The 26,681-nt window shown below is 44.8% G+C and overlaps 1 protein-coding gene across 1 annotated transcript in view; it reads right to left on the bottom strand.

The window, feature by feature from the left end:
• The window catches only part of EPB41L4B (erythrocyte membrane protein band 4.1 like 4B), a 227,783-nt gene that overhangs the window by 36,806 nt on the left and 164,296 nt on the right, over positions 1-26,681 (bottom strand). Inside the window, exons 19-20 of the mRNA XM_068147428.1 lie at positions 14,183-14,250; positions 3,308-3,412 (exon numbers count right to left, since the gene is read on the bottom strand). Coding sequence (XP_068003529.1) covers positions 3,308-3,412; positions 14,183-14,250 — 173 coding nt within the window. The remainder of the gene's footprint in view (positions 1-3,307; positions 3,413-14,182; positions 14,251-26,681) is intronic.

Below are 26,681 nucleotides of genomic sequence, written 5' to 3' on the forward strand. Positions count from 1 at the left end.
ATTGGATATTAGGAAGTAGTTCCTCCCCATGAGGGTGGTGAGACACTGGAACAGGTTGCCCAGGGAGGTGGTGGCAGCCTCATCCCTGGAGGCTTTTAAGACCAGGCTGGATGTGGCTGTAAGCAACCTGCTGTAGTGTAAGGTGACCATGGCAGGGAAGTTAGAACGGGGTGATCACTGTGGTGATTAATGTTGTTTTTTTCCCCAGGCTTCAATTTGTATTTCTTCCAGTTAATGAGAGAAATCAGCACAAGAGGGTCAGAGTGGCTGGAGAGTGGCCAGGCAGAAAGGGACCTGGGGGTACTGGTTGATAGTAGGCTGAACATGAGCCAGCAGTGTGCCCAGGTAGACAAGAAGGCCAGTGGCATCCTGGCCTGGATCAGGAATAGTGTGGCCAGCAGAAGCAGGGAAGTCATTCTACCCCTGTACTCAGCACTGGTCAGGCCACTCCTTGAGGACTGTGTCCAGTTCTGGGCTCCTCAAAATCTGCTGTTACTTCAGACATGTCCCCTTGAGGTACCTATTTTCATTATTTTATGCCCTATTACTTACACTTTTCCTTTGGCTGTCAGCCAGAGGAAGTTTGTATCAAGGTTAGGAGAAAGCAGAGAGAGCTGTTAGCTGTTGGAATGTGCTGCCCAGGGAGGTGGTGGAGTCACCATCCCTGGAGGTGTTCAAGGGGGCATTGGATGTGGCACTTGGTGCCATAGTTTAGTAGTCATGAGGTGTTGGGTGACAGGTTGGACTTGATGATCTCTGAGGTCTTTTCCAACCATATTCATTCTATGATTCTGTGATTCTATGATTATTCTATGCCCTATTACTTACACTTCTCCTTTGTCTGTCATCTTCCATTTACTGGTAAACACGTTCTCTTGAGCCCTAACATACCCTAAAGCAATTAATTTCACCCAGATTCTTTAGAAACGATTTCTGTCTAGTCCTTGCTATCTCCAACATCAACTTACCTTATTACTTTACTTCAGTGGTTCCACAGGGAATGTCTTGCTTTTGTGAACATAAACAAGGTAACCCTTACATCAAAATTATTTACACAACAAATGTCTGTTTGCTTTGTCTGCCATTTGTATTTGAGGACCAAGTTTAACAACCTCTTTAGGTTAAAAGTTAAATAAAAGCTTTCCCCAGCATGTTTACCAAATCTGTGACACTGCCTGCAACACCAGATGAACTTCTTGCCTGTCCTTACACATTACTGTGCTTAAAGAAGAGGATCAGCTACCACATTCTGTTCATTACCTGCCATATGAAGAGCATCAGATTTTTCAGACTAGGGGGAATGGAACAAAACTAGAAATGGGTAGATTCAGGTTGGATGTTAGGAAGAAGTTCTTCCCCATGAGGATGGTGAGACACTGGAACAGGTTGCCCAGGCAGGTGGTGGAAGCCTCATCCCTGGAGGTTTTGAAGACCAGTCTGGATGTGGCTCTGAGCAACCTGATGTAGTGTGAGGTGTTCCTGCCCATGGCAGCGGGGTTGGAACCAGATGATCCTTGAGGTCCCTCCCAACCCTAACAATTCTATGATTCTAAATAATTGATCCTATCAGTGTCACAGCATTTTCCTTTGCTGACTGCTATCTACAAGTCTCTGTGTTATATAAAAATCTGAACATTCAAATGCATCTTCAAATATGTAGGAGACTGCCTTCTCCTGGCTTGTAGAAAAAGAACTAGTAGAAGTTGTGTCTCATTTGAGAACAGGACACTGCTGTCTGAGCTATTCTGGGCAGAGTGAGTAAGTAGGTTTCACTCAGGCCTTGGGAAACTGCTCTTACCAAACACTGCCAAATTCCCTGTCACACACTACCTTTAGGATTAGAATCACAGAATCAGCCAGGGTGGAAGAGACCTCCAAGATGGTAAAGTCCAACTGATTACCCAACCCTAACTAATCCACACAGAATCACAGAAAGCAAGCAGTAGGGAAAACTGGGTTCTCTTGCTAGCTTGCACTGTTAATTTAATTCCCATCTCCTGTCTCATTTTCAAACCATACTGGTTGAGGAATCATACCAAAAAAGAACATGTTATGTGGCCTGCTGACTATCCTGTGGCTGTGTGTTATACATCATTGGAGGTGTTCAGGAGGAGACTTGATGGGGTGCTTAGTGCCATGGTTAAGTTGTTTAGGTGGGTTGGATTGGTTGATGGGTTGGACGCGATGATCTTGAAGATCTCTTCCAACTTGTTGGGTTTTTTATTATTATTATTATTATTATTATTATTATTATTATTATTATTATTATTATTATTATTATTATTATTATTATCCAGCCTTGGTCTCTTGGACAAACACCAATTTGTCTATTTTCTTGCTGTCCTCTTAGTTTCAATTTGCTTTATTCCTCTGTTCTTTCGTCCTAATAATTTTTCAGGTTTGGTAATGTAGATTGTTATTGTTTTTCCATAACAAAAAGCTGGTGTTCTTAGCAGTGAGACAAAATAAGCTATATATTGATTTCTCTTGGAGAAAAGAAAAACTTTTGCTACTGTTGCCATGCATTTAATGACACTAAAATTGCCAGAACGACTAACTGTTGTTACTCCACACAGAAAGCACACATATTTTTTCTTCATTATGACATTGGTGTTCTTGTATTAACAACTTTATGCTGACATTGTCCATTTTTGCCCCCTTAATTTCTGGTGGCCTTGTCTGTCATTTCACATGAAGGACACATCAACAAACTGATTTCCACATCTCTTCGACATTTCCTATCTCCAAAGACTCCACAGATGAATGGTGAATGGTATGCCAAAGCCCTATAGGCACAGATCATTCTTGCTAGTATTAAGAAACTTTGCTGGGTGTAAGTTTAGTGGGCTCAGCAATTTCTGCATGTGACAAAATCATGGAGAGAGGGAGAGACAGAGGGCACACTTCCTGAGTGGATATAGCTGACAGTGCAATCTGACTACTCAACAGCTAAGGACTGTTTACCTCATTTTGCAAATGGGGTTGCAATGAAGCACAGAGCAGCTTGCTCCAGCTCACCCAGGGTCTTCAACATGTCATTTGCAAAAGACATGTTCAATTCCTAACCTATAAGATCAAAAAAAGGCAGAGAGCCTGCAATTCTGAGGTTAGTAATTACTTAAGGATGGTGCATTCATTTCCTGTTAGAAGCTTCTCAGCGACGAAAGGAATGGTTTCAGTATAACATCATTATCATGTAATTGCATCCATGCCTTTCAGAAGGCATAGTTAGAGCAACAGACAGCATCCCTCTTCATTTCCAGCTGTAGCAGACAAAACCATAAAGAGAATGCTATATGTTACTTACAAACTGTACTGCCTTGTTAACTTCCTCACACGAGAAACTTTAATCTCCTGCTTTTCTGTAGGGCCAGTTGAGGGAGCAGTTTCAGGTCTCACTGGAGCTGGACTTCTAAAAATAGAAAGAAGAATGTATGTGGCACAGACTTTAGTTAAACCACTTCAGGCATATCAACAAAGTTCTAACTCATCAACACATATTTATCTTGAAAAGTAGCCAGTACCCATTGAAGAGCATCCTTTTGTTCCATTTATAATTCATAGGCCAGTGTGCATGAACAGAAAAGAATGTGTGAACTCACCATCCTGTGCACTGCATACCATTTATGAAAGCAGTAAACTGATTACAAATAGAGAGCCTATGTCAGATAGTATGTGAAAATGCCACTGTTTCCAAAGTACAGTATTTCAGTAACAGGCCAGCAAAACAGTCAATTCAGAAGTAGTTTTGCAAAAAAATATGTTTAACAGACGCTCAAAAATGAGTTTATTAATTGTGAAACCTGTTCTGCTTAAAATAGTTTTTACCTGAAAATAAAACATTATCTTTCTGCATTTGAAAAAGCAGCTCAAGGGGAAGAAACAAATTAATTTGATCCAAGAAAAGGTTACTTGCTAGGAAAAAAAGCAAAACTCAGACATATTTCAGATGCTCATGAATGTGAAACACATCTGCAGAGCTCCAGCAAAGGACAGAAATGGGAAGGAGGGGACCCACATTAAATAATATTCTTTATAGCCATTTATCAGTATATTTAATTAAGACTTCAATGCAAATAGCATAAATACTCAGTACAAGATATTCATGACCTTGGGAGGAAACTATTTGAATGGTGAGCTTCAGTGGCATGAATCACCTTAAATACTTTGATTTGAAGCAACACATTATGGTTAAATATACCTTGTGTGTGCGTTATCTATGTTCTAAACACCATAAATATGCCAAATATTAAGAGTAATTTGAAAGCCTTGATTATCAATTTGTGCAATGGTACTCTGTCACATAATCATAAGTCAGACACTAAGTACTTAAGCAGCCCTACTGATTGCTGGTTGGACTGCTCATGCACTGAGTTATTTTCCACAACTTGTATAAGTGTCACAATATTGTTTCTAGTATTAATACATTTGGGTTGAATTTTTTGCATCTGCTTCTGTCATATTAGCCTTCAAAACCCACAATAAGACATTTAATCTTCAGAACTGTGGTTTCCTCTGACATCTCAGTAGGTTTTAAGCTTCAGTAATTTCTCAACCTGCTAATTTCTCAACCTGCTGCCCAGCTACAACAGAACTTACTGAGATGGCACTGCCTTTGGATTACATCTTCAGTCTTCCCAGGTTTTTAGCCTTTAGGGAGGTCACATCTCCTTAAATATGGAGCAATGGGAAGTATAAGAGTACATATGCCATACATAAATCATAAACTCAACTACTAGTTCCACTTCTCATGGAAAAAGTTTTGCTGTTTTTTTTTTCTAATTTTTGATCTCACTGATTTCAAGTCAGTATAGATAGCAGCAAGATTCATATCTAGCCCCTTCCTAAATTCAAATTTCAAGGTCAGTAATTTATATATCAGATTCACAATGAGATTAATGCAGAACAATCCAGACAGACTTTCAGACATTTTGCTGACTTTGTGAGGGAAATGAGGGGAAGATAAAAAGAAAAAAAGCTCAAAGCACTTTGCTTTAACTTGAAGTCAGTATGTCTGATCTGGAAGGCTGTGAATCAACATCATAGTGGAAGACTTCAATGTCATTTTCATGAAGTCAGGCTTCAGTGTGCATGGCTACTCTAGCTGTTCTTACACAACTTTTGCTCGACCAAAGGAAGCTTTCAACAACGAAAAAAATTAGTTTAATTCAACCAGAATGATCTACAGTTCAAGTTCCAACAGGAAAAAATTCACGCAGCTGTCATGGAAAGTGAGAGAGAACCAAACAGGACCTACTCTTTATTCCCACAAATAGATCAAATACTTACTATCTTTCTTTAAATGCCGTGAATTTACCAGTGAACAATACCAAAAAAAGCCAAGCAAACAAACACCCTTCAAAAAAACCCAGCCAAGAAACAGTAACACTAGTCACGCTTACTTCTATTTCAGTGATTAAGTGCTCAGATAAACTTTACTTGTATTTTGTTTCATGCCAGTAAAACATCCAGCTCACTTATTTTGCATGAGCAATACAATCTAAAGAGCAAAAGTTTCTTTCCTTTTATTATAAAATTTTGCCATATTGAAAAAGATCTCAGTGAGTCCAACCATCAACATAACACCACCATAGCCGTTAAAACATGTCCCTAAGTGCCATGTCTACACCTTTTTTGAACACCTCCAGGGATGGTGACTCCACCACCTCTCTGGGCAGGCTATTCCAATTCTTGAACACCTTTTTTGTAAACAAATTCTTCCTAATGTCCAATCTAAAGCTCCCTTAGTGCAATTTCAGGCCATCTTCTCCCTATTATCAAGTGATAGAATGAGGGACGAGGCTAACACCACCTCACTCTAACCTCATTTCAGGTAATTATAGAAAGCAATGAGGTCTTCCCTCCAGCCTCCTCTTCTCCAAACAACACCAGCTCTCTCAGCTGCTCCTCATAAGAGTTGTTCTCTAGACTCTTCACCAGCTTTGTTGTCCTTCTCCAGACACACTCCAGCACCTCAATGTCCTTGGAGTGAGGGGCCCAAAACTGAACACAGTGGGATGTGGCCTCACTAGAACTGAGTACAGGGTCATGATCACTTCCCTCATTATTTCTGATAGAAGCCAGGATGCTGTTGGCCTTCTTGGCCACCTGTGTACACTGCTGGCTCATCTTCAGTCAGCTATCAGTTAACACCCCCAGGTTCCTCTGCTGAGCAGCTTTCCAGCCACTCCTCCCCAAGCCTATAGCGCTGCCTGGGGTTGTTGGGGCCAAAGCGCAGAACCCAGCATTTGGCCTTACAGAAACTCATACAATACCCATCAATCTAGTCCATCTAGATCCCTCTGCATAGCCTCCCTAACCCTCAAGCAGAAGAGCACTTCCGCCCAGCTTCATGTCATCTGCAAACTTACTAAGGGTGCACTTTGATCCCCTCATCCAGATAATGAGGGGATCAAGTACCACGTGCATGAAGGTTGGCCTGCCCTCAGAAACTGACTCATGGGAAAAAAACAAACCAAACCCTGGATCATTTTTGGCTTCAGAATGCCCACAAGTGGGAATATGGTAGGGAAATCACACGAATGACACGCAAGGAAGAAAGGAAAGAAGAAGAAAAACATTTGATGGATGCATTTTCTTGTATATAGAAGACATAGCCTAAGAAGCTAAGCAAACACACAAACATGCAAATTGTTTCTAAGTCTGTGCTCTAGGGGTTTCACACTTATTTCTTTTCCAAAGTTATGGCTGTCTGAAGTTAAGAAACAATAATCTGTTCTTTTTCACTCTGGTAGGCAGATTTTCTCAGAAGGCAGGTTAACAGGCAGTTGACAGGTGCCCTGGAATGGGTCCGCACCAAGAGAGGGTCCCGCACCCTGGACAGCATGGTGGCTCCAGAGTCCGGTGAGCTCTTGCTGGCCCATGAAAATGCTTAGAATCCATAATGCTTAGAAACTATCTCCCTACAAAGTGCCCTTGGTTAAGGCCACAGGCTTGAAGACCTGATATTGTTTTGTACTCTTTGTAAGGACGGCTAGTAGAGAAAGTGTGCAAGAGAGCTTTGCAGGCCACAGCCATCTCCATCCATTGCAATTCCTAAATAAAACTCATAGAATCAATAAGGTTGGAAAAGACCTCAGAGATCAGCAAGTCCAACTTCTCACCCAACACCTCATGAATAACTAAACCATGGCTTCAAGTGCCACGTCCAATCCCTTTTTGAACACCTCCAGGGACAGTGACTCTACCATCCCCCTGGGCAGCACATTCCAATGGCCAATCTCTCTTTCTGGGAAGAACTTTCTCCTCACCTTGATCCTAAACTTCCCCTGGTACAGCTTGAGCCTGTGTCCTCTTGTTCTGGTGCTGGTTGCCTGGGAGAAGAGACCAACCCCCACCTGGCTACAACCTCCCTTCAGGGTGTTGTAGACAGCAATGAGGTCTCCCCTGAGCCTCCTCTTCTCCAGGCTAAACAATCCCTGCTCCCTCAGCCTCTCCTCACAGAGCTGTGCTTGAGGCTTCTCCCCAGCCTCGTTGCCCTTCTCTGGACACATTCATGTGTCTCATAGGTTTTGAAAACTCCAGCAGATGATAAGCAGCAGTAAAAAAATTCCACTTCTCTGAGCACAATACTACCACCTCAGAACCCCAATTTTGCTTACAAAAAGGAAAGCTGTTAATTTTCTTAAACAGATGTTGTCCTAATATTCCATAGAATCCTACATCAGTGTCACTAGCAGAAAAAGTCAGTGCACAGAGTAGGGATTGTTGGATGAGCTACCCTGACACAGACTGGAAGTGTACATATGGAGATAACAAGGTGTTAGTTTTGGATCCAAAATGCATACAGATTAGGCAAACATCGGTGCATATACGTCTGTATATATAGTCATGTCCTGACAGCACCTGAAATAAAAATGGTTCAGATTCAAACCACAGCAGGTGCATCAGCTGGATGTTAGGTCACACACAAAGAGATGGTAATTCAAATGTTCATAAAGTTTGTGCAGGTGAGGAAGGAAAGGGGAAAGCACAAGACCACAGGCATTACTTTGAGTGACATGCCTCCCTTAATGAGACATGAAAATTGTATGTAAAAAGCATCATCACTTTGGTCAGCAAAGGTGTTGAACATATTCACATCAATTGAAAGGCAGCCAAGCTCAAAGGCCCAGCATACATTAGATGTGCAAGCCACAGAAGGGGAATTACATTCTGACAACCTGTATGAGCAAACCTTCCTCTGCATGGGGCATTCCAAAGAGTGCCTCTGATTACTTTGCCTGATCCATCTGGCAAATGGATATAACTTGATAAAACAGTATTTTTCACACTTCTTTTCTGGTCTACAGCATCATCAACCTCTGAGGTAATATTTAATTCTACAATACATGCTAAGCAGTTCCTAATGTAATTATTCTTAATGTAATAGCATTATTTAGTTTTGGATGGGAAGATTTACAAAGAAAATCAGAATACATAGATGCACAAAGCACCAACTGGTGCTTATGCCTACTCCCACATAAGAAGGATATTGCTATTTGCAGTCCTACAAAAGATAAGAATTTGCAGAACAAGGATCAAGAAAGAGTGATACAGCAGTTGGTCTAAACAGAAAGAAATCCACAGACAAATCCTGAACCATGCAGGATGCAAAGCATGCCAAAGCTGGTTGCAACCCAAAAGTATGTTATAAGGGAAAATGCATATTGCAGTCCATAAATATACCACATAGTGCACAATAGCAAGTGGCAATATAAGCCCCCTGTACCAGGGATTATATTCAGACATATTTGAAGAAGGTACAAAGTAAGAAAAGTGTAGACCTTCATGTTAAATATAGTCAAACTCTGTGTGTGAGAATCTGTGTGCACAGGCATACACACATACACACTCTATCCTGACACAGGTGGTCATATTCAGAGAGAAAACAGGCATCTCAAAGAATTTTCAGGAGAAATTAATGTATAGGCACTGGGCAAAGTTGTACAGATAATGCTTCTGCCTGGCAAAGCTTTGAATAAGGAGGGGAAAGACAGAAGGGATTCTCTGGATGGGGTTCTGTGGCTAGCCACTAATTTATTGCATTGAGCAAATGAACCATGCTGGCAAGTAAGTGGTAAATTTCTTCAAAGACCGTAGAGATTGCCCTGCTAGCAGCCTCTCCCTTTACTAAAAAGTGGGTGAGGTTTATTAAAAGGTGAAGAGGTGACTATGTGATTTACATTCATTTGACACACTGTAAGAGAGAAACTTCCACATCCCTCATCACTAGATGGGCTGGGTCTCTGTTTAAGAGGAGAGTGTGACCACAGGTGCTGAGAAACTGGGTGACAACAATGTGTGTTTTTATATATCTGACAATATTTTATGTTTCCTTCAATATACAACTATTCTGGCAGGCAGCCTGAACCCTCATCTGTCAGGCCTAAAAGAATAAACTAAACTAAACTAAACTAAACTAAAAATAAAATTGCAGTTTCAGGCAGGGGATGAGAGCTTACCAAGACTATACATAAAAATATGCAGTAATCTCAAACCTGAATAAAATCAGATCTCTAATCAGTTGAATTCTTCCTGCACACTTCTCTCTCAATACTTCCATCTGCACACCAAGGCAGGCACCTGGTGCTTCTAACAGACAGGGAAATAACTCTGTTACTCCTTTGTGTATCAGGAACAGTGTGGCCAGCAGGAGCAGGGAGGTCATTCTCCCCCTGTACTCAGCACTGGTTAGGCTGCACCTTGAGTACTGTGTCCAGTTCTGGGCCCCTCAGTTTAGGTATGGTGGTGAGAGAAGGCCTAGCTCTCCCTCCCCCACAAAGAAAAGAAACCACAGCTAGCTCAGTCGGAGAAGCAAAGCTATATTTACAAGCAAGATGAAATGCAGGTTATATATATATATACAATATACAGTATTTACAATATATACAGAAATACACAGCAAAGAAAGTAATACAGAAAAAGACTCCCTCCTCCAGACAGAGGAGGATTTCCCCCCCTCTACCCCCTCTCTCCCCCTACTTCCCTTTTTTCCCAGAAAGCGCTAGAGAGAAAGAAAAGGTAATTAATAAGGATGAAATTTTGTTAGGCCTCGAAGTGCATGCAGGGATTAGTTCTTATCTATTCTCCAAGGCCAGCTCCGGCTAGTTGCTCAGAAGCAGACAGGCTGAAGAGACAGAACAGACTGGAACAGAGACAGATTCCAACTGAACTAAAACTTAAAGCTGCATTCTACCAATCTACCAATGAAATTAGTTTAGAATATCTGAATGTTTTCAAAATAGTCAGCTAGAGTGTTCCAGCACTGTCCCTTTCTTAAAGGCACAGCCTAAAATAGTCACATTAGGAAAGATGTTGACTTGCTGGAATGTGTCCAGAGAAGGGCAATGAGGCTGGGGAGAGGCCTCAAGCACAGCCCTATGAGGAGAGGCTGAGGGAGCTGGGGTTGCTTAGCCTGGTGTTGTAGTTTGGGCTGGGTGCCCTTCTGCTACGGGGTGCTTCCTGTGTCCAGAAGTCCAGCCCAGTGGGTGGACACAGGAAATTAGGTTATTTCCTACCATGATCCCTTGCACCACTATAAGTTTCGCGGCGGGGTCTGGCACTTCCTCTTTCCTTCCTCCTCGCCACCGGGTAACTGGGGTGGAGATCTCCCGGCCATGGGCCTGGTTAGGCCCAAGGCCACGGGGGGATGGGCAGTCTCAGATCTGGCCAGCTGAGACTAGCCTAGCAGTAGGGGGGGGGGAAGGAGGAGCCCTGGGGGTTTGGGTGCACCCCCAGGTGGGGATGGGATTTTCTCTGGGTCTGTTTTTGGGTCTCTCTCTCTCGTCACTGTATTTTTAGTTTGTTTTTTTCCTGCACGCACTCACTGTTCTATTTAAACTTTCCATCACCTTTGCAATCCGTTTGTTTGAGTCATTATTTCTGCGCGTGGTGGGGGGGGGGGGGCTTGCCCCAACCCATTACACCTGGAGAAGAGGAGGCTCAGGGCAGACCTTATTGCTGTCTACAACTCCCTGAAGGGAGGTTGTAGCCAGGTGGGGGTTAGTCTCTTCTCCCAGGCAACCAGCACCAGAACAAGAGGACACAGTCTCAAGCTGTGCCAGGGGAAGTTTAGGCTGGAGGTGAGGAGAAAGTTGTTCACAGAGAGAGTTGTTAGCCATTGGAATGTGCTGCCCAGGGAGGTGGTGGAGTGGCCATCCCTGGAGGTGTTCAGGGGGGGACTGGACGTGGCTCTTGGTGCCATGGTTTAGTAGTCATGAAGTGTTGGGTGAGAAGTTGGACTTGCTGATCTTTGAGTTCTCTTCCAACCTTATTGAATCTATGATTCTATTCTATATATGTAAATATTGTATATTTTGTACAGATTCACCACATTTCATTTTAGATTTTAGTTTTGCTTGTAAAAACAGCTTCATTTGCTTCCAAAAGAGATGGTCTGGCAGTTTTATGTTGGGGGGAGTTTTCAACCCACCACAATTATCTGTGCAGCCAGGTTGCCATCCTTACTCATAATTCATCTCACTGAGTACACAACTCATAGCTCAGCATGCTGAAGCGTGAATGTTATGAAATGATTAATGTTTAATCAGATGGGAATATTAATTAAAATACTATCAAAACTTATTAATATAATTTTTAAAAAACCCACACCCTGAAAATTATTTACAAAGTGTATTAATAGGTACAGATACTCAATTGTGGAAAGGTATTTCACAACAAGGAACATGCAGCAATGTTGTTATAGTTTATGGTTGTACAAACCTATTAATATGGCAAATACAATATTAATAAAAATATAACTTTTATTAATATGAAAAATTGCCAAAACCTTATAAAATTCAATATATTTATTAATGATCTGGATGAGGGGATTGAGACAATCACCAGCAAATTTGCAGATGACACCTAGTTGGGAGCAGATGTTGATCTGTTAGAGGGTAGAAGGGATCTGCAGAGGGACCTCGACAGGCTGGACAGATGGGCAGAGTTCAACATGATGGCATTCAACAAATCCAAGTGCTGGGTGCTGCACTTTGGCCACAACAACCCTGTGCACTGCTACAGGCTGGGGTCAGAATGGCTGGAGAGCTCCCAAACAGAGAGGGACCTGAGGGTACTGATCGACAGCTGCCTAAACATGAGCCAGCAGTGTGCCCAGGTGGCCAAGAAGGCCAATGGCATCCTGGCCTGCATCAAGAATATCGTGCCCAGCAGGAGCAGGGGAGTCCTTCTGTCCCTGTACTCAGCACTGGTTAGGCCACACCTTGAGTCCTGTGTCCAGTTCTGAGCCCCTCAGTTTAAGAAGGACATTGAGACACTTGAATGTGTCCAGAGAAGGGCAAAGAGGCTGGGGAGAGGCCTTGAGCACAAGCCCTATGAGGAGAGGCTGAGGGAGCTGGGATTGTTTAGCCTGGAGAAGAGGAGGCTCAGGGCAGACCTTATTGCTGTCTACAACTCCCTGAAGGGAGGTTGTAGCCAGGTGGGGGTTAGTCTCTTCTCCCAGGCAACCAGCACCAGAACAAGAGGACACAGTCTCAAGCTGTGCCAGGGGAAGTTTAGGCTGGAGGTGAGGAGAAAGTTGTTCACAGAGAGAGTTGTTAGCCATTGGAATGTGCTGCCCAGGGAGGTGGTGGAGTGGCCATCCCTGGAGGTGTTCAGGGGGGGACTGGACGTGGCTCTTGGTGCCATGGTTTAGTAGTCATGAAGTGTTGGGTGAGAAGTTGGACTTGCTGATCTTTGAGTTCTCTTCCAACCTTATTGAATCTATGATTCCATGTATACAGCATATACAATACTATAATTAGCTGATTAACAAGCCAGTGTGATTGCCATGCTTGAAATCAGGTTTGTTTGTGTTGGGTTTTTTGTCCCCAAACTCTCCTCCCTGATTTGGACACTACAGATGTCTAAAGTGATGGAAATACCTATATATAGAGCCAGACAATTTCCAAGTACCCATGTTGTAACCTCTTCTTTAATCACCTGCTGAAAACCAGCATACTGTGGCATTGAAATAGTGTTTACAATTAATATGCCTCTTCAAAATGGCCAGCCTAAAAAGTAAGACTACTGCCCACTACTAACAGAGCAAAGTGCAATCACAAGTTGTTATTACTGCCTACAAATGAGCTATTTTTCTGAAGGCTATGTATCAAAAGCCTTTCCTTCTGAAAAAAACCAAAACAAAACAAAAAACCCCACAACAAAACAACCCCACACAAACCGAACAACTTGGATCAATCAAGAACACACAAACCCCGGTTTGGATGCCTAGCATATTTCTGCTAGAAAAGTTATGAAAACTGACTTTGTATAAGCTTTTTTATGTTTGTCTTTAGACCAGATAGTTTTACCTTCAGCTTTTATCAGTTGTTTAAGTATATTCCCTTGATCTCTTTTTATTTAAAGCTGAGTGTTACAGTTTAGACTGTGCCTTTAAGAAAGACAGCTGCAGAACTCTCTACCTGAATGTTTAAGTGTAAAAAGGAAAACAAAGATTAATTCTAAATTAATTTCATTGGTCAGATGTGAGATGTACCATAGCAAATATCTCTCCCATTGTTTTCTCTCACTCACTCCACCTTCAGGCTGTCTGATTTTTCACTTCTTAGCCAGAGAGCATGCAGCTGACCTCGGAATGAAACTGATGAGATAAGGAAACTAACTTTCTTAAAAACTGCTTTGAGCTAATGAATTTCCCTTAATATCCTTTTCTCTCTCTTCCTCCTTTTTCAACTAATTAACTACTAGGGGAAAGGGGAGGAGGGGAAGAGAGGTTTGGGGGGAACCTGAGGGTGAATTCTCCTCGGAAGGATCTGTGTTTGTGTTCTTTCCTGTAAATTCTTGTTTAATATTGTAAATACTGTATATTTCGTACATATTCATTGTATTCCATTGTAGAGTGTAATTTTCCTTGTAAAATAACAGCTTTCCATTCACTTCTCCATCTGAGTTTAGCTGTGCTTTATTGTTAGTGCGTGTGGGCTAAAGCATCACACCACTGCACTGAGCTTTTAACTCTTCAACTACATCTGATATATGCATATAAAATAGGCACCCTTCCGACAGACACCCATTCTTCAGGTCATTGCTTGGTGAACTTTACACAGCAACCTGGGGATGAGCAAATCCATCTACAATACCTATTTGAGAAAATGTTTGGAAAATGCCTCACTATGCATTTATTTGATGTTTTCCCTACGGACAAGAAGTAACAGACCTTACATTAGGGTCCTGCAGGGTGGAGGTCTTACTGGGATTTACAAAAGCAGTTTCTTCTTTCACAGCCTGTTAAAAGAAGGAACCAAAGTTTAGAACATTCACACACGTAGAATAATACAACTCATCTCACACAGAATCATAGAATCACCAAGGTTGGAAGAGACCTCAAAGATCAAGTCCAACCTGTCACCACAGACCTCATGACTAAGCCATGGCACCAAGTGCCACATCCAATCCCCTCTTCAACACCTCCAGGGATGGTGACTCCACCACCTCCCTGGGCAGCACATTCCAATAGCTAACAACTCTCTCAGTGAAGAACTTTCTCCTCACCTCAAGCCTAAACATCCCCTGGTGCAGCTTGAGACTGTGTCCTCTTGTTCTGGTGCTGGTTGTCTGGGAGAAGAGACAAGCCCCCTCCTGGCTACAACCACCCTTCAGGGAGTTGTAGAGAGTAATAAGGTCTCCTCTGAGCCTCTTCTTCTCCTGGCTAAACAATCCCGGCTCCCTCAGCCTCTCCTCACAGGGCTTGTGCTCAAGTCCTCTCCCCAGCCTCATTGCCCTTCTCTGGACACGTTCAAGTGTCTCAATGTCCTGCTTAAACTGAGTGGCTCAGAACTGGCCACAGAACTCAAGGTGTGGCCTAACCAGTGCTGAGTCCAGGGGCACAATGACTTCCCTGCTCCAGCTGGCCACACTATTCCTGATGCAGGCCAGGATGCCATTGGCCTTCCTGGCCACCTTGGCACACTGCTGGCTCATGTTCAGCTGGCTGTCAATCAGCATCCCCAGGTCCCTTTCTATATAGCTGCTCTCCAGCCACTCTGACCCCAGCCTGTAGCAGTGCACAGGGTTGTTGTGGCCAAAGTGCAGCACCCAGCATTTGGATTTGTTGAATGCCACTATTGTTGAACTCTGCCCATCTGTCCAGCCTGTCGAGGTCCCTCTGCAGAGCCCTTCTTCTCTCTAACAGATCAACTCCTGCCCCCAGCTTGGTGTCATCTGCAAATTTGCTGATGACTGATTCAATCCCCTCACCCAGATCATCAATGAAGATGTTAAAGAGGATGGGGCCCAGCACTGACCCCTGGGGGACACCACTGGTGCCTGGCTGCCAGCTGGATGTGGCACTGCTCACCACCACGGGCTGACAGCTTGACCAGGAGTTTGCTATGGGGGATGGTGTCAAAGGCATTGCTGAAGTCCAGGCAGACTACACCCACAGCCTTCCCCACATCTACCAGGCAGTCACCTGCTCATAGAAAGAGATCAGGTTAGAGAGGCAGGACCTGCCCTTCCTAAATCCATGTTGGCTGGACCTGATCCTTTGGCCATCCTTCAGGTACGCAGTGATTGCCGCCAAAACGATCTCCTTCAGCTAAGATTCACTGTGATAAGCTACAATTTCCAACGTGCAGTGCAATAGTGTTAGGAAGAGCGATAGAGTGATAAAGGAGCAGAAAGAAAGGAATATTGATATTTCTGGTTCCTCCAGAAAGCATTTGAGCAGAAACAATAAAAAAATCAACATATGCAAACATACTGCAGATGAGTTGGTCTTTTAACTGGAATAAACAGTTATGTAGTCTAATCAAAAGAATTATGCCAACCTTTTGTTGAATCTTTAAAAACATTAATTGAAAAAAAAAAATTCCCCTATATATCCTGCACACTGTACATGCTATTCACAGAAGATCTCACCCGCTACTGCTCTCTGCTAAATTACAGAGCCCTGCCTCACACCCCAGTTGTCTACAGAGTTGAAAATACGAATATTGCAAAATGACTGTCCTGTTTTTTTCTGGGACAGAACCATACAGTTATGAGTTAGCTAGAACAGTTGACTTGAGTCGGCCCACAGGTGTATCCCTGACCATAAACATCACACTCAGTTTAAAGATGGAAGTTTGCTGATGTGGTGGTTTGGGCCTTAACTGGGACTTAAGAGCTCAGATGGGGGCAAGGCTGAGAACCCCTCCCCTGCTTCCCCCTCCTCTTTGTCAATAGAGAGGGAAAAAAAAAAAGGAAAAGACCAAATCCACCAAGAAATAATTTGGATTTGTCTTGGAAATAGAGAGGTAAAGAATTTTCTTTAAAAAGTATGTATATATATAACAATAACAAGCAGGGTTCACAGGGGTAAGGAACAAGGATGGATGGGAAAAAAAAGAAATATACAATACAAAACCAGTCCTTTGCAAAGCTGTGGGTGCAGCAGGGAGGACCACGTGGCAGAGAAGCAGGGGAACCAGTGGCCGTCCTCATCCAAGCAAAAGGCAGGGGGCCAAGAGACGTAATGGCTGCAGTGTCCTCCTTTTTATAACCTTGCTGGCCAGGGAGGGGGAGTGGAAGAGGGCAATTTAGTTTCCCGGGGGGAAACACCCTGGAAGCAGGGCAATGCTCTCACAAGCCCTCCCTGCCCTGCTTCTAGGATGGGTGTTAACTCATCACACCTGAGGAGAGGGGAGCCTCATGCTAGAGCCTCCCATTCTTCTTGCTTCTGTTCCCGAGGACTGCTTTCCCACTTGGTGTGATTGCTACACCTTTGCTGGGCTGAGTAACAACTTTATATATTTTACATGGGCAGTGGTATCAGTTGTGTTGTTCCATTAAACCATTTTTCATTTCAGCTTCAAGCTTTCTCCCCTTTTCCCAGATCCACTCTTCTGCTGGGGAGGGGTCATCAGGTTATAGAGCAGCTGCTATAGTTTAGCCCCAGATAGAATCAATAAGGTTGGAAAAGACCTCAGAGATCATCAAGTCCAACCTATCACCCAACACCTCATTACTTCAAGTGCTACATCCAATCCCTTTTTGAGCACCTCCAGGGACAGTGACTCCACCACCTCCCTGGGCAGCACATTCCAATGGCCAATTAATCTTTCTATGAAGAACTGGCTAAATTTTTTCACTGTAACACCAGAACAGGCTGCCCAGGGGGGTTGTGGAGTCTCCCTCCTAGAGACATTCAAGATCCACCTGGATACATTCCAGTGTGATCTGGTACAAGTGATCCTGCTCTGGCAGGGGTCTTGGACTAGATGGTCTTTCCAGGTCCCTTCCAGCCCCTAACATTCTGTGATTCTGTAAAATGTAGATAATGTCTTAGATGAAAATTGCTCGATTGTCCAAGCAGGTGTTAGTAGATTATGCTCATCAAATGAGATGCTGGGCTCCACAATCCATGTGTAAATGCCAGTGTCAGCATGATGCTGCATTGCTCTACATGGCTGCATGGCTGAAGACACAAGGGTATCTCCAAATCAGTAATAGGCTTGTTAGGGTCTGGCATTTTCCTTCTGTAGAATAGAATAGGATAGGATAGGATAGGATAGGATAGGATAGAATAGAATAGAATAGAATAGAATAGAATAGAATAGAATAGAATAGAATAGAATAGAATAGAATAGAATAGAATAGATCAGTGTTGCAGTTTGAGCTGGGTGCCCCCCTGCAATGTTTGCTTCCTGTGTCCAGAAGTCCAGCCCAGAGGGGTGGACACAGGAAATTATGTAGTATTTCCTACCACTTCTTTGCACCACTGTAAGATGCAGTGCGGAGTCTAGCACGCTCTCTTCTCTTCCTCCTCCGTCAGCTGGTAACTGGGGGAGATGCCTCCTGGCTTTGGGCCTGTCTAGGCCCAAGGCCATGGGGGGATGGGCAGTCTCAGATCTGGCCAGCTGAGACTAGCCTAGCAGTGGGAGGGGGAAGAAGGAGCCCTGGGGGTTTTGGGTGTACCCTCAGGTGGGGATGGGATCTCTCTGGGTCTGTTTTGGGATCTTTCTTTGTCACTGCGCTTTTGGCTTTCTGTAAAAGTTCACTGCTTTCTGTTTAAACTTTCCATCACTTTTGCAATCCATTTGTCTGAGTGTTTATTGTTGCCAGTGGTGGGGAAGGAGGCTGCCTCAACCCAGCACAACCAGACCAGGTTGGAAGAGACCTTCAAGATCATCGTGTCCAACCTATCAACCAATCCAACACCACCTAAACAACTAAACCATGGCACCAAGCACCCCATCAAGTCTCCTCCTGAAAACTTCCAATGACGGTGACTCCACCACCTCCCCAGGCAGCCCATTCCAAAGGGCAATCACTCTCTCTGTATAGAACTTCTTCCTAACATCCAACCTAAACCTCCCCTGGTGCAGCATGAGACTGTGTCCTCTTGTTCTGGTACTGACTGCCTGGGAGAAGAGACCATCAATGAATTGATGCAGTCCTAAGACAGAGTGATTTTTCAGTGCTCGGTATCTGAGCTACAATAATTTGAGGCCAGTGGTTGAAATCAGGTTGAAGGAAATGTGTCAGTTTCGTGCTCATTAAAAGGGATGAGACAGGTTTGTACAAACCCATCAAATACAAATTGAAGGATTTTCCAGACATGTGAAAATATCACAGATTTGAGGGGAGACCTTCCATTCAACACATGAGGGTACTCAATAATTTCTAAAAAATATAAATAAATAAATTGAAGATGAGTTTCTTCAATACTGCAGCAGTGAACTACAAAATACCAGTAGGGATGCTCAGTGCTCGAGGAAATTGCCCAAGCTGTGATAGTTTTAGGTTCACTTTGCCCATGTGCCAGAGAGAATAAACCTCTTGTTGCCACTTTTCTACCCTGGTGAGACCACACCTGGAATTCTGTGTCCAGATTTGGGCTCCTCACTTCAAGAAAAACAGAGAACTTCTGGAGAGAATCCAATAGAGAGCCACAAGGAAGATTAGGGGACTTAAGCATCTCCCCTGTGAAGAGAGACTGAGAGCCCTGGGGCTGTTTGGTCTTGAGAAGAGAAGACTGAGAGGGGATCTCATCAATGTGTATAAATGTCTGAGGGGTGGGTGTCAAGTTTTGGTCACGGCAATCCCATGCAGAGCTACAGGCTGGGGTCAGAGTGGCTGGAGAGCTCCCAAACAGAGAGAGACCTGGGGGTACTGATCAACAGCTGCCTAAACATGAGCCAGCAGTGTGCCCAGGTGGCCAAGAAGGCCAATGGCATCCTGGCCTGCATCAAGAATATCGTGCCCAGCAGGAGCAGGGGAGTCCTTCTGTCCCTGTACTCAGCACTGGTTAGGCCACACCTTGAGTACTGTGTCCAGTTCTGAGCCCCTCAGTTTAAGAAGGACATTGAGACACTTGAATGTGTCCAGAGAAGGGCAACAAGGCTGGGGAGAGACCTTGAGCACAAGCCCTATGAGGAGAGGCTGAGGGAACTGGGATTGTTTACCCTGGAGAAGAAGAGGAGGCTCAGGGGTGACCTCATTGCCCTCTACAACTACCTGAAAGGTGATTGTAGCCAGGAAGGGGTCGGTCTCTTCTCCCAGGCGACCAGCACCAGAACAAGGGGACACAGTCTCAAGCTGCGGCAGGGGAGGTTTAGACTCGAGGTGAGGAGAAAGTTCTTCACTGAGCAAGTTGTTTGTCATTGGAATGTCCTGCCCAGGGAGGTGGTTGAGTCGCCATCCCTGGAGGTGTTCAAGGGGAGATTAGACGTGGCACTTGGTGCAATGGTTTAGTCATGAGGTCTGTGTTGATAGGTTGGACTCGATGATCCTCGACGTCTCCTCCAACCTTAGTTATACTGTGATACTCTGAAGTGGAGGGGGCCAAGTTCTACTCGCTGGAGCACAGTAATAAGACAAGGAACAACAGATTCAAGCCTGAACATAGAAGATTACATCTCAACATGAGGGGCAACTTCTTTACAGTGATAGTGATGGAGCACTGGAAAAGGCTGCCCAGAGAGGTTGTGGAGTCTCCTTCTCTGGGCACATTCCAAACTCACCTGGATGCATTCCTCTGCAGACCACCCTGGGTGATCCTGCTTTGGCAGGGGTCTTGGACCCAATGATCTCTTGAGATCCCTTCCAACCTCTAATATACTGTGATATTTGCAAGGTCATTATTTATCAAAGCATCAGCCCTGGTGGGTATAGCCTGTTTCAGCTTGTACACACAATTAACTGTAGGGACAATTAAACTGGAATCACTGAGAGACTGGATGGGTTGCTTGTTGCCATGGTTTAGTTGATTAGATGGTGTTGGGTGACAGGTTGGACTTGATGATCTCGAAGGTCTTTTCCAACCTGGTTCATTCTATTCTATTCACTGGGAGCCTGGCAGAATGTGAATGCTGTTTAGCCCAGGCAAGTAGCTGAGGTGACAGGTTAGGGAACGTTTTGAGAAAAGTCCCTTTCTGTTAGAATTGTTGCACCTTGCACATTGATACCAAACCCACCATCACCACTGAGGGGACCCTCTGAACCTCATAATCAGATTTTTCCCTCCCCCAGGTGGCTAGTTTACACATAGGAAGCTAGTTCACAGCTGGTTTACTCAGAGGAGAACAGGACCAGCAGAGAAGCTCCACCCCAAGAGAGTGCTCCCCTGTATCGTGGTTTAATGTCCCTCAACCAGAGGTTTTCTCAGTCTTGGGCAAATGCTCTAAACCTCAAGAAATTAGATAAAAGTGGAACATACACCATCACCACCAGTGTAATTCAGCTACTCCATGTTTTGCAGCTAATGTTTTACATTGGGAATAATTTCAGGACCAGAAGTGCAACATTTAAATTTTAATAAATTCATAACTTTATGAAATTTAGCTCAGTTCTTTTCTTTATTGATTTTCTAGTAGCTCTGGCTAGCATAATGATTAGCCAAAATCTAATGCTTTCTTGAAAGGAAAGAAACTGTTTTTTTTAAGAAATTGAGAGAAGCACTGAAAAATCATTCTTTGTTGACAGAAAGGAGCAATAGAGTAATACTTCTTTGTTCTATAGAAATGATGATGGGTTTTATAAAGTTGTTTTCTGAGAGCTGTAAACACATCCACCCCACATCCACCAGGCAGGTCACCTCTTCTTCTATGATCAGGTGACCCTCCTGGTGGATGTGGGGAGGCCTGTGGATGTAGTCTACCTGGACCTCAACAAGGCCTTTGACACCGTACCCCATAGCAAACTCCTGGCCAAGCTGTCAGCCCATGGCTTGGACAGGAGCACACTGCGATGGGTTAGCAGCTTGGATCCTCACAAGTCCATGGGACCAGATGGGATTCATCCTAGGGTGCTGAGAGAGCTGGCAGATGAGCTGGCCAAGCCACTATCCATCATTTTCCAGCAGTCCTGGCTCACTGGAGAGGTCCCAGAAGACTGGAAGCTGGCCAACGTTGTGCCCATCCATAAGAAGGGCCGGTTGGATGAGCCAGCGAATTATAGGCCTGTCAGCCTGACCTCAGTGCCAGGCAAGATCATGGAACAGGTCATCCTGAGTGCAATAACACAGCACTTAGAGGATGGCCAAGGGATCAGGCCTAGCCAGCATGGATTTAGGAAGGGCAGGTCCTGCCTGACCAACCTGATCTCCTTCTGTGATCAGGTGACCCGCCTGGTGGATGTGGGGAGGCCTATGGATGTAGTCTACCTGGACCTCAGCAAGGCCTTTGACACCATCCCCCATAGCAAACTGCTGGCCAAGCTGTCAGCCCATGGCTTGGACGGGAGCACACTGCGATGGGTTAGGAACTGGCTGGATGGCCGAGCCCAGAGAGTGGTGGTGAATGGTGCCACATCCAGCTGGTGGCCAGTCACTAGTGGTGTGCCCCAAGGATCAGTGCTGGGCCCTGTGCTCTTTAACATCTTTATTGATGATCTGGATGAGGGCATTGAGTCCATCATCAGTAAATTTGCTGACGACACCAAGCTGGGGGCAGGAGTTGATCTGCTGGAGGGTAGAGAGGCTCTGCAGAGGGACCTCGACAGGCTGGACAGATGGGCAGAATCCAACGGCATGAGATTTAACACATCCAAGTGCCGGGTTCTGCACATTGGCCACAACAACCCCAGGCAGTGCTACAGGCTGGGGTCAGAGTGGCTGGAGAGCAGCCAGGCAGAGAGGGATCTGGGGGTGCTGGTTGATGGTAGGCTTAACATGAGCCTGCAGTGTGCCCAGGCAGCCAAGAGGGCCAATGGCATCCTGGCCCGCATCAGGAACAGTGTGGCCAGCAGGAGCAGGGAGGTCTTTCTGCCCCTCTACACTGCACTGGTTAGGCCACACCTCGAGTACTGTGTCCAGTTCTGGGCCCCTCAGTTTAGGAAGGATGTTGACTTGCTGGAACGAGTCCAGAGAAGAGCAACAAAGTTGGTGAGGGGTTTGGAACACAAGCCCTATGAGGAAAGACTGAGGGAGCTGGGATTGCTTGGCCTGGAGAAGAGGAGACTCAGGGGTGACCTTATCACTCTCTACAACTACCTGAAGGGAGGTTGTAGACAGGCGGATGATGGTCTCTTCTCCCAGGCACCCAGTACCAGAACAAGATGACACAGTCTCAGGCTTCGCCAGGGGAGGTTCAGGTTGGATATTAGGAAGAAGTACTATACAGAAAGAGTGATTGCCCATTGGAATGGGCTGCCCAGGGAGGTGGTGGAGTCGCCATCATTGGAGGTGTTCAGGAGGAGACTTGATGGGGTACTTGGTGCCATGGGTTAGCTGTTTGGGTGGGTTGGATTGGTTGATGGGTTGGATGCGATGATCTTGAAGGTCTCTTCCAACCTGGTTTGGTTTATTCTAAATTTGCATATGACACCAAGCTGGGGGCAGGAGTTGATCTGCTGGAGGATAGAGAGGCTCTGCAGAGGGACCTCGACAGGCTGGACAGATGGGCAGAATCCAACGGCATGAGATTTAACACATCCAAGTGCCAGGTTCTGCACATTGGCCACAGCAACCCCATGCAGTGCTACAGGCTGGGGTCAGAGTGGCTGGAGAGTGGCCAGGTAGAGAGGGATATGGGGGTGCTGGTCGATGGTAGGCTGAACATGAGCCTGCAGTGTGCCCAGGCAGCCAGGAGGGCCAATGGCATCCTGGCCTGCATCAGGAATAGTGTGGCCAGCAGGAGCAGGGAGGTCACTCTGCCCCTGTACACTGCACTGGTTAGGCCACACCTCGAGTCCTGTGTCCAGTTCTGGCCCCTCAGTTTAGGAAGGATGTTGACTTGCTGGAGCGTGTCCAGAGAAGGGCAACAAAGTTGGTGAGGGGCTTGGAACACAAACCCTATGAGGAGAGACTGAGGGAGCTGGGGTTGCTCAGCCTGGAGAAGAGGAGACTCAGGGGTGACCTTATTGCTGTCTACAACTACCTGAAGGGAGGTTGTAGACAGGCAGAGGTTGGTCTCTTCTCCCAGGCAGCCAGCACCAGAACAAGAGGACACAGTCTCAGGCTGCACCAGGGGAGGTTCAGGCTGGAGGTCAGGAGGAAGTTTTACACAGAGAGAGTGATTGCCCCCTGGAATGGGCTGCCCGGGGAGGTGGTGGAGTCGCTATTGCTGGAGGTGTTCAGGAGGAGACTTGACAGGGTGCTTGGTTGCATGGGTTAGTTGATTAGGTGGTGTTGGATGATAGGTGATAGGTTGGACACGATGATCTTGAAGGTCTCTTCCAACCTGATCTGGTCTGGTCTGGTCTGGTCTGGTCTATTCTATTCTATTCTATTCTAACACGAATCCAGCTGTCAGAAACCTAATACACAGTCTCTTTGTCCATGCTGATGTCTTAACAACATTTTATTGTTAAGCCTGACTAGGTGGATGCTTATTATATGTCAAATTGGTTAAGTTTTAAACCCATAAATTTTACTTTATTCTATTTTTCACCAAATTACTTGAGCTGCATTTGAAAATGCACTAGAATGCAACAATACAAAAGAGAATATGGAGACCAAGGATGCAGTGTAGGGGCTGTGACAGGGAATTAGCTGATTAAAACTCCACCTACTTAAACATTAAAAGCTATGGACCTCATTGGAAGGGTTTAACTGTACTAGTCCCCAGTAGCTGACCCTTGGTTTCCCTCTCAGCTCTGTGACTATATTACCACTCTTCCTTGCATTCTCTGCATTGGAATGTTAAGCCTGAACATCTCTTGGGATTAGTTTTCCAGATTATTACTCATGCTTCAGAGAACAGAAAAGACTCCTGCATCCATAAATAAGTAATAGAGACCAGTAAGCACCCGATGTGAACTGGAAGGAGAGAGGAAGCATGTCAAGAAATGGAGAGGCCTGAACAGACTCGGGTGATGAGGCACACACAGTGTGTGCCACAGATGTGCATTCACAGGTAGGTATTAATAAAGATGGCTAATTCTCCTTGTCTCTCCTCCATGCCTATGGATGAACAAATATAGGACAACGTTATACCTGCAAACATTTTGGCAAAGGGCTTCAGCCATCAGGATCTGTACTGACTGACCTTGCTTCATTTGTTGGCTTGCTGACCTTACTTCATCAGGGGACATCATGTTTCTTTTCTTCTTCCTCCTAAAACTCTGCATGTCAGACTCACTAACCACACAAGGGCTTCTTCAGCTTTACTGAAAGGATGTGAATGTTACCCCAAAGTTGCACACTTGGACACAGCTCACACAATTTAATTTGCAGATGGTTTGCCTACATTTGAAAACAAGTACATGTGGGATGTAGGATGCACTCCATCAGTGGAACATGAGAGTGCAGCCAAGGCTAACAGGAGCTACCTGATGAGAAACATATAGGTAGAGCCAAATAGAGGCTCTGTCACCCACAGAAAGCCCAGCACTGAGCTGTGTAAGAAGAACAGAGGCAGAAGCATGGAACTGCTCAGATGTCCTTAACTAAGGCTGCTTAGCCAGAGGTTGCTGCTCTGAGAAGATGTTTCTGGGAGTATGTGGTAGTTTTAGGCTATGCCTTAAAAAACATTTCACAGCTCTTGAATAGAAAGTAGTAAAACGTAAATAAATCACTATTGGGTGTAAAAAGGAAAATAATGATAGTTCTAAACAGTCCCATTGGAGAGGTATCTACCATGAGAATTAGTTTGGTAAATAATCTCTCTCTCTTCTCCCTTCCTCATGCTGGGAGATACTAACTGCCTTTACTGACCTTGGCTGCACTACTTTTGTTGTGACTGGTATTAACTTCTCTGCTTCTGTCTCTTGTCCCCCTTGGTAAGGGGGAGGCAGGGAGGGAAAAGCTAGTAGCTTCCCCTGGTCCTTGGCCAGAGGGGTACTTGTGCTGTTCATTAATTGTAAGTACCTGTAAATATTGTAAACACTGCATATTTTAGTACATATTCCTTGCATCCCACTGTAGATTGCAGTTTTGCTTGTAAATACAGCTTTCAGTTGCTTCCAGCTAAGCTGGTCTGGCAAATTTAATGTTGGTGGGCAGGGGGGTGGGGTGGGAAATTTCAACCCACCATGGAGTAGCAGACCTGGAAACTTCAATTAGACATAAGCAGATCCATTTAATAATTACCCAAAGAGAAACAAGCTGGCTCTTCTGGCTACCAGATTGCTAACCAAACAAAATTAAAGGTCAATCCATTTAATCCATCCACACAATGTCATTCTCTTTTCTTATCTGCTCAGAGCAAAAGAAAGCTTATTAGGACTCCAATTTCATATGCCATCAACTTTCTGTATGGTGTTAGAAACCAAGATAGAACATTATTTTATCATACTCAAGATGAGAAACATGCCTGGACAAAAAAAAAAAAAAAAGAAAAGCTATTGCACAGGCTTTCTTTGTAGATAGATGCTATTGCTAAGAAATACTAGCTTCACCAAAAGATGAAAAGAGGAGAAAAGCTTCTAAGCAATACCCTAAGTGACCTACCTATGGGCTGCCAGGCTGAATAGAATAGAGTAGAATAGAGTAAAGTAGAGTAGAGTAGAGTAGAATAGAGTAGAGTAGAGTAGAGTAGAATAGAATAGAATAGAATAGGATAGAAAATAAAAGAATAAACCAGGTTGGAAGAGACCTTCAAGATCATCACCTCCAACCTATCATCCAACACCACCTAATCAACTAAACCATGCAACCAAGCACCCTATCAAGTCTCATCCTGAGAGGATTGGATGTGGCACTTGAAGCCATGGTTTAGTTGGTCACGAGGTGCTGGGTGATAGGTTGGATTTGATGATCTCTGAGGTCTTTTCCAATTTATTGATTCTATGATTCTATGATCTCAACAGTTTTCAGACTGCTTTTCAGTCAACCCCTGAACAACCACAACCTCTGCTGCTGTCCCAGCAGCCAGGTCCCTTGGAGCCTTAGAAGAAGTGGGGTGTTCCAGGGATGCTACATCAGACCCTGCTGAGCTTCCCAGCAAGGGGTGGAAACACTTTCTGGCCCATAGGAGCAACTCCCCATATGAATTCATGAGCCCTGGTGGCTGGGTTTGCCTAGTGAGCAGCAGCTCCTTGAAGGAAGTTTTGGTGCCAAGATGGTGGGGTACAGGACCTCCAAATGAGAACTAGTTTCACTGAGCATGTACCAAGTAGGAGAAAACAGGGAAGACACAACTTTGTCTGCAGCCTTCTGTGCTTCTACTCAGATGACTAGCTCTGGCTGGGTCTGTAGGCTGGTGAGCCTTCACTGGGGCACTGCACAAGGCAGACACTGTCCTTCAAACCTCAAGCAAGCACCTTGGGAGCTAGTACGCTCTCTTCCATCACAA

This window comes from Melanerpes formicivorus, unplaced genomic scaffold, assembly GCF_026170545.1.
Source record: "Melanerpes formicivorus ecotype bairdi unplaced genomic scaffold, bMelFor1.0.p_v2 SCAF_15, whole genome shotgun sequence".
Taxonomy (NCBI): Eukaryota; Metazoa; Chordata; class Aves; order Piciformes; family Picidae; genus Melanerpes; species Melanerpes formicivorus.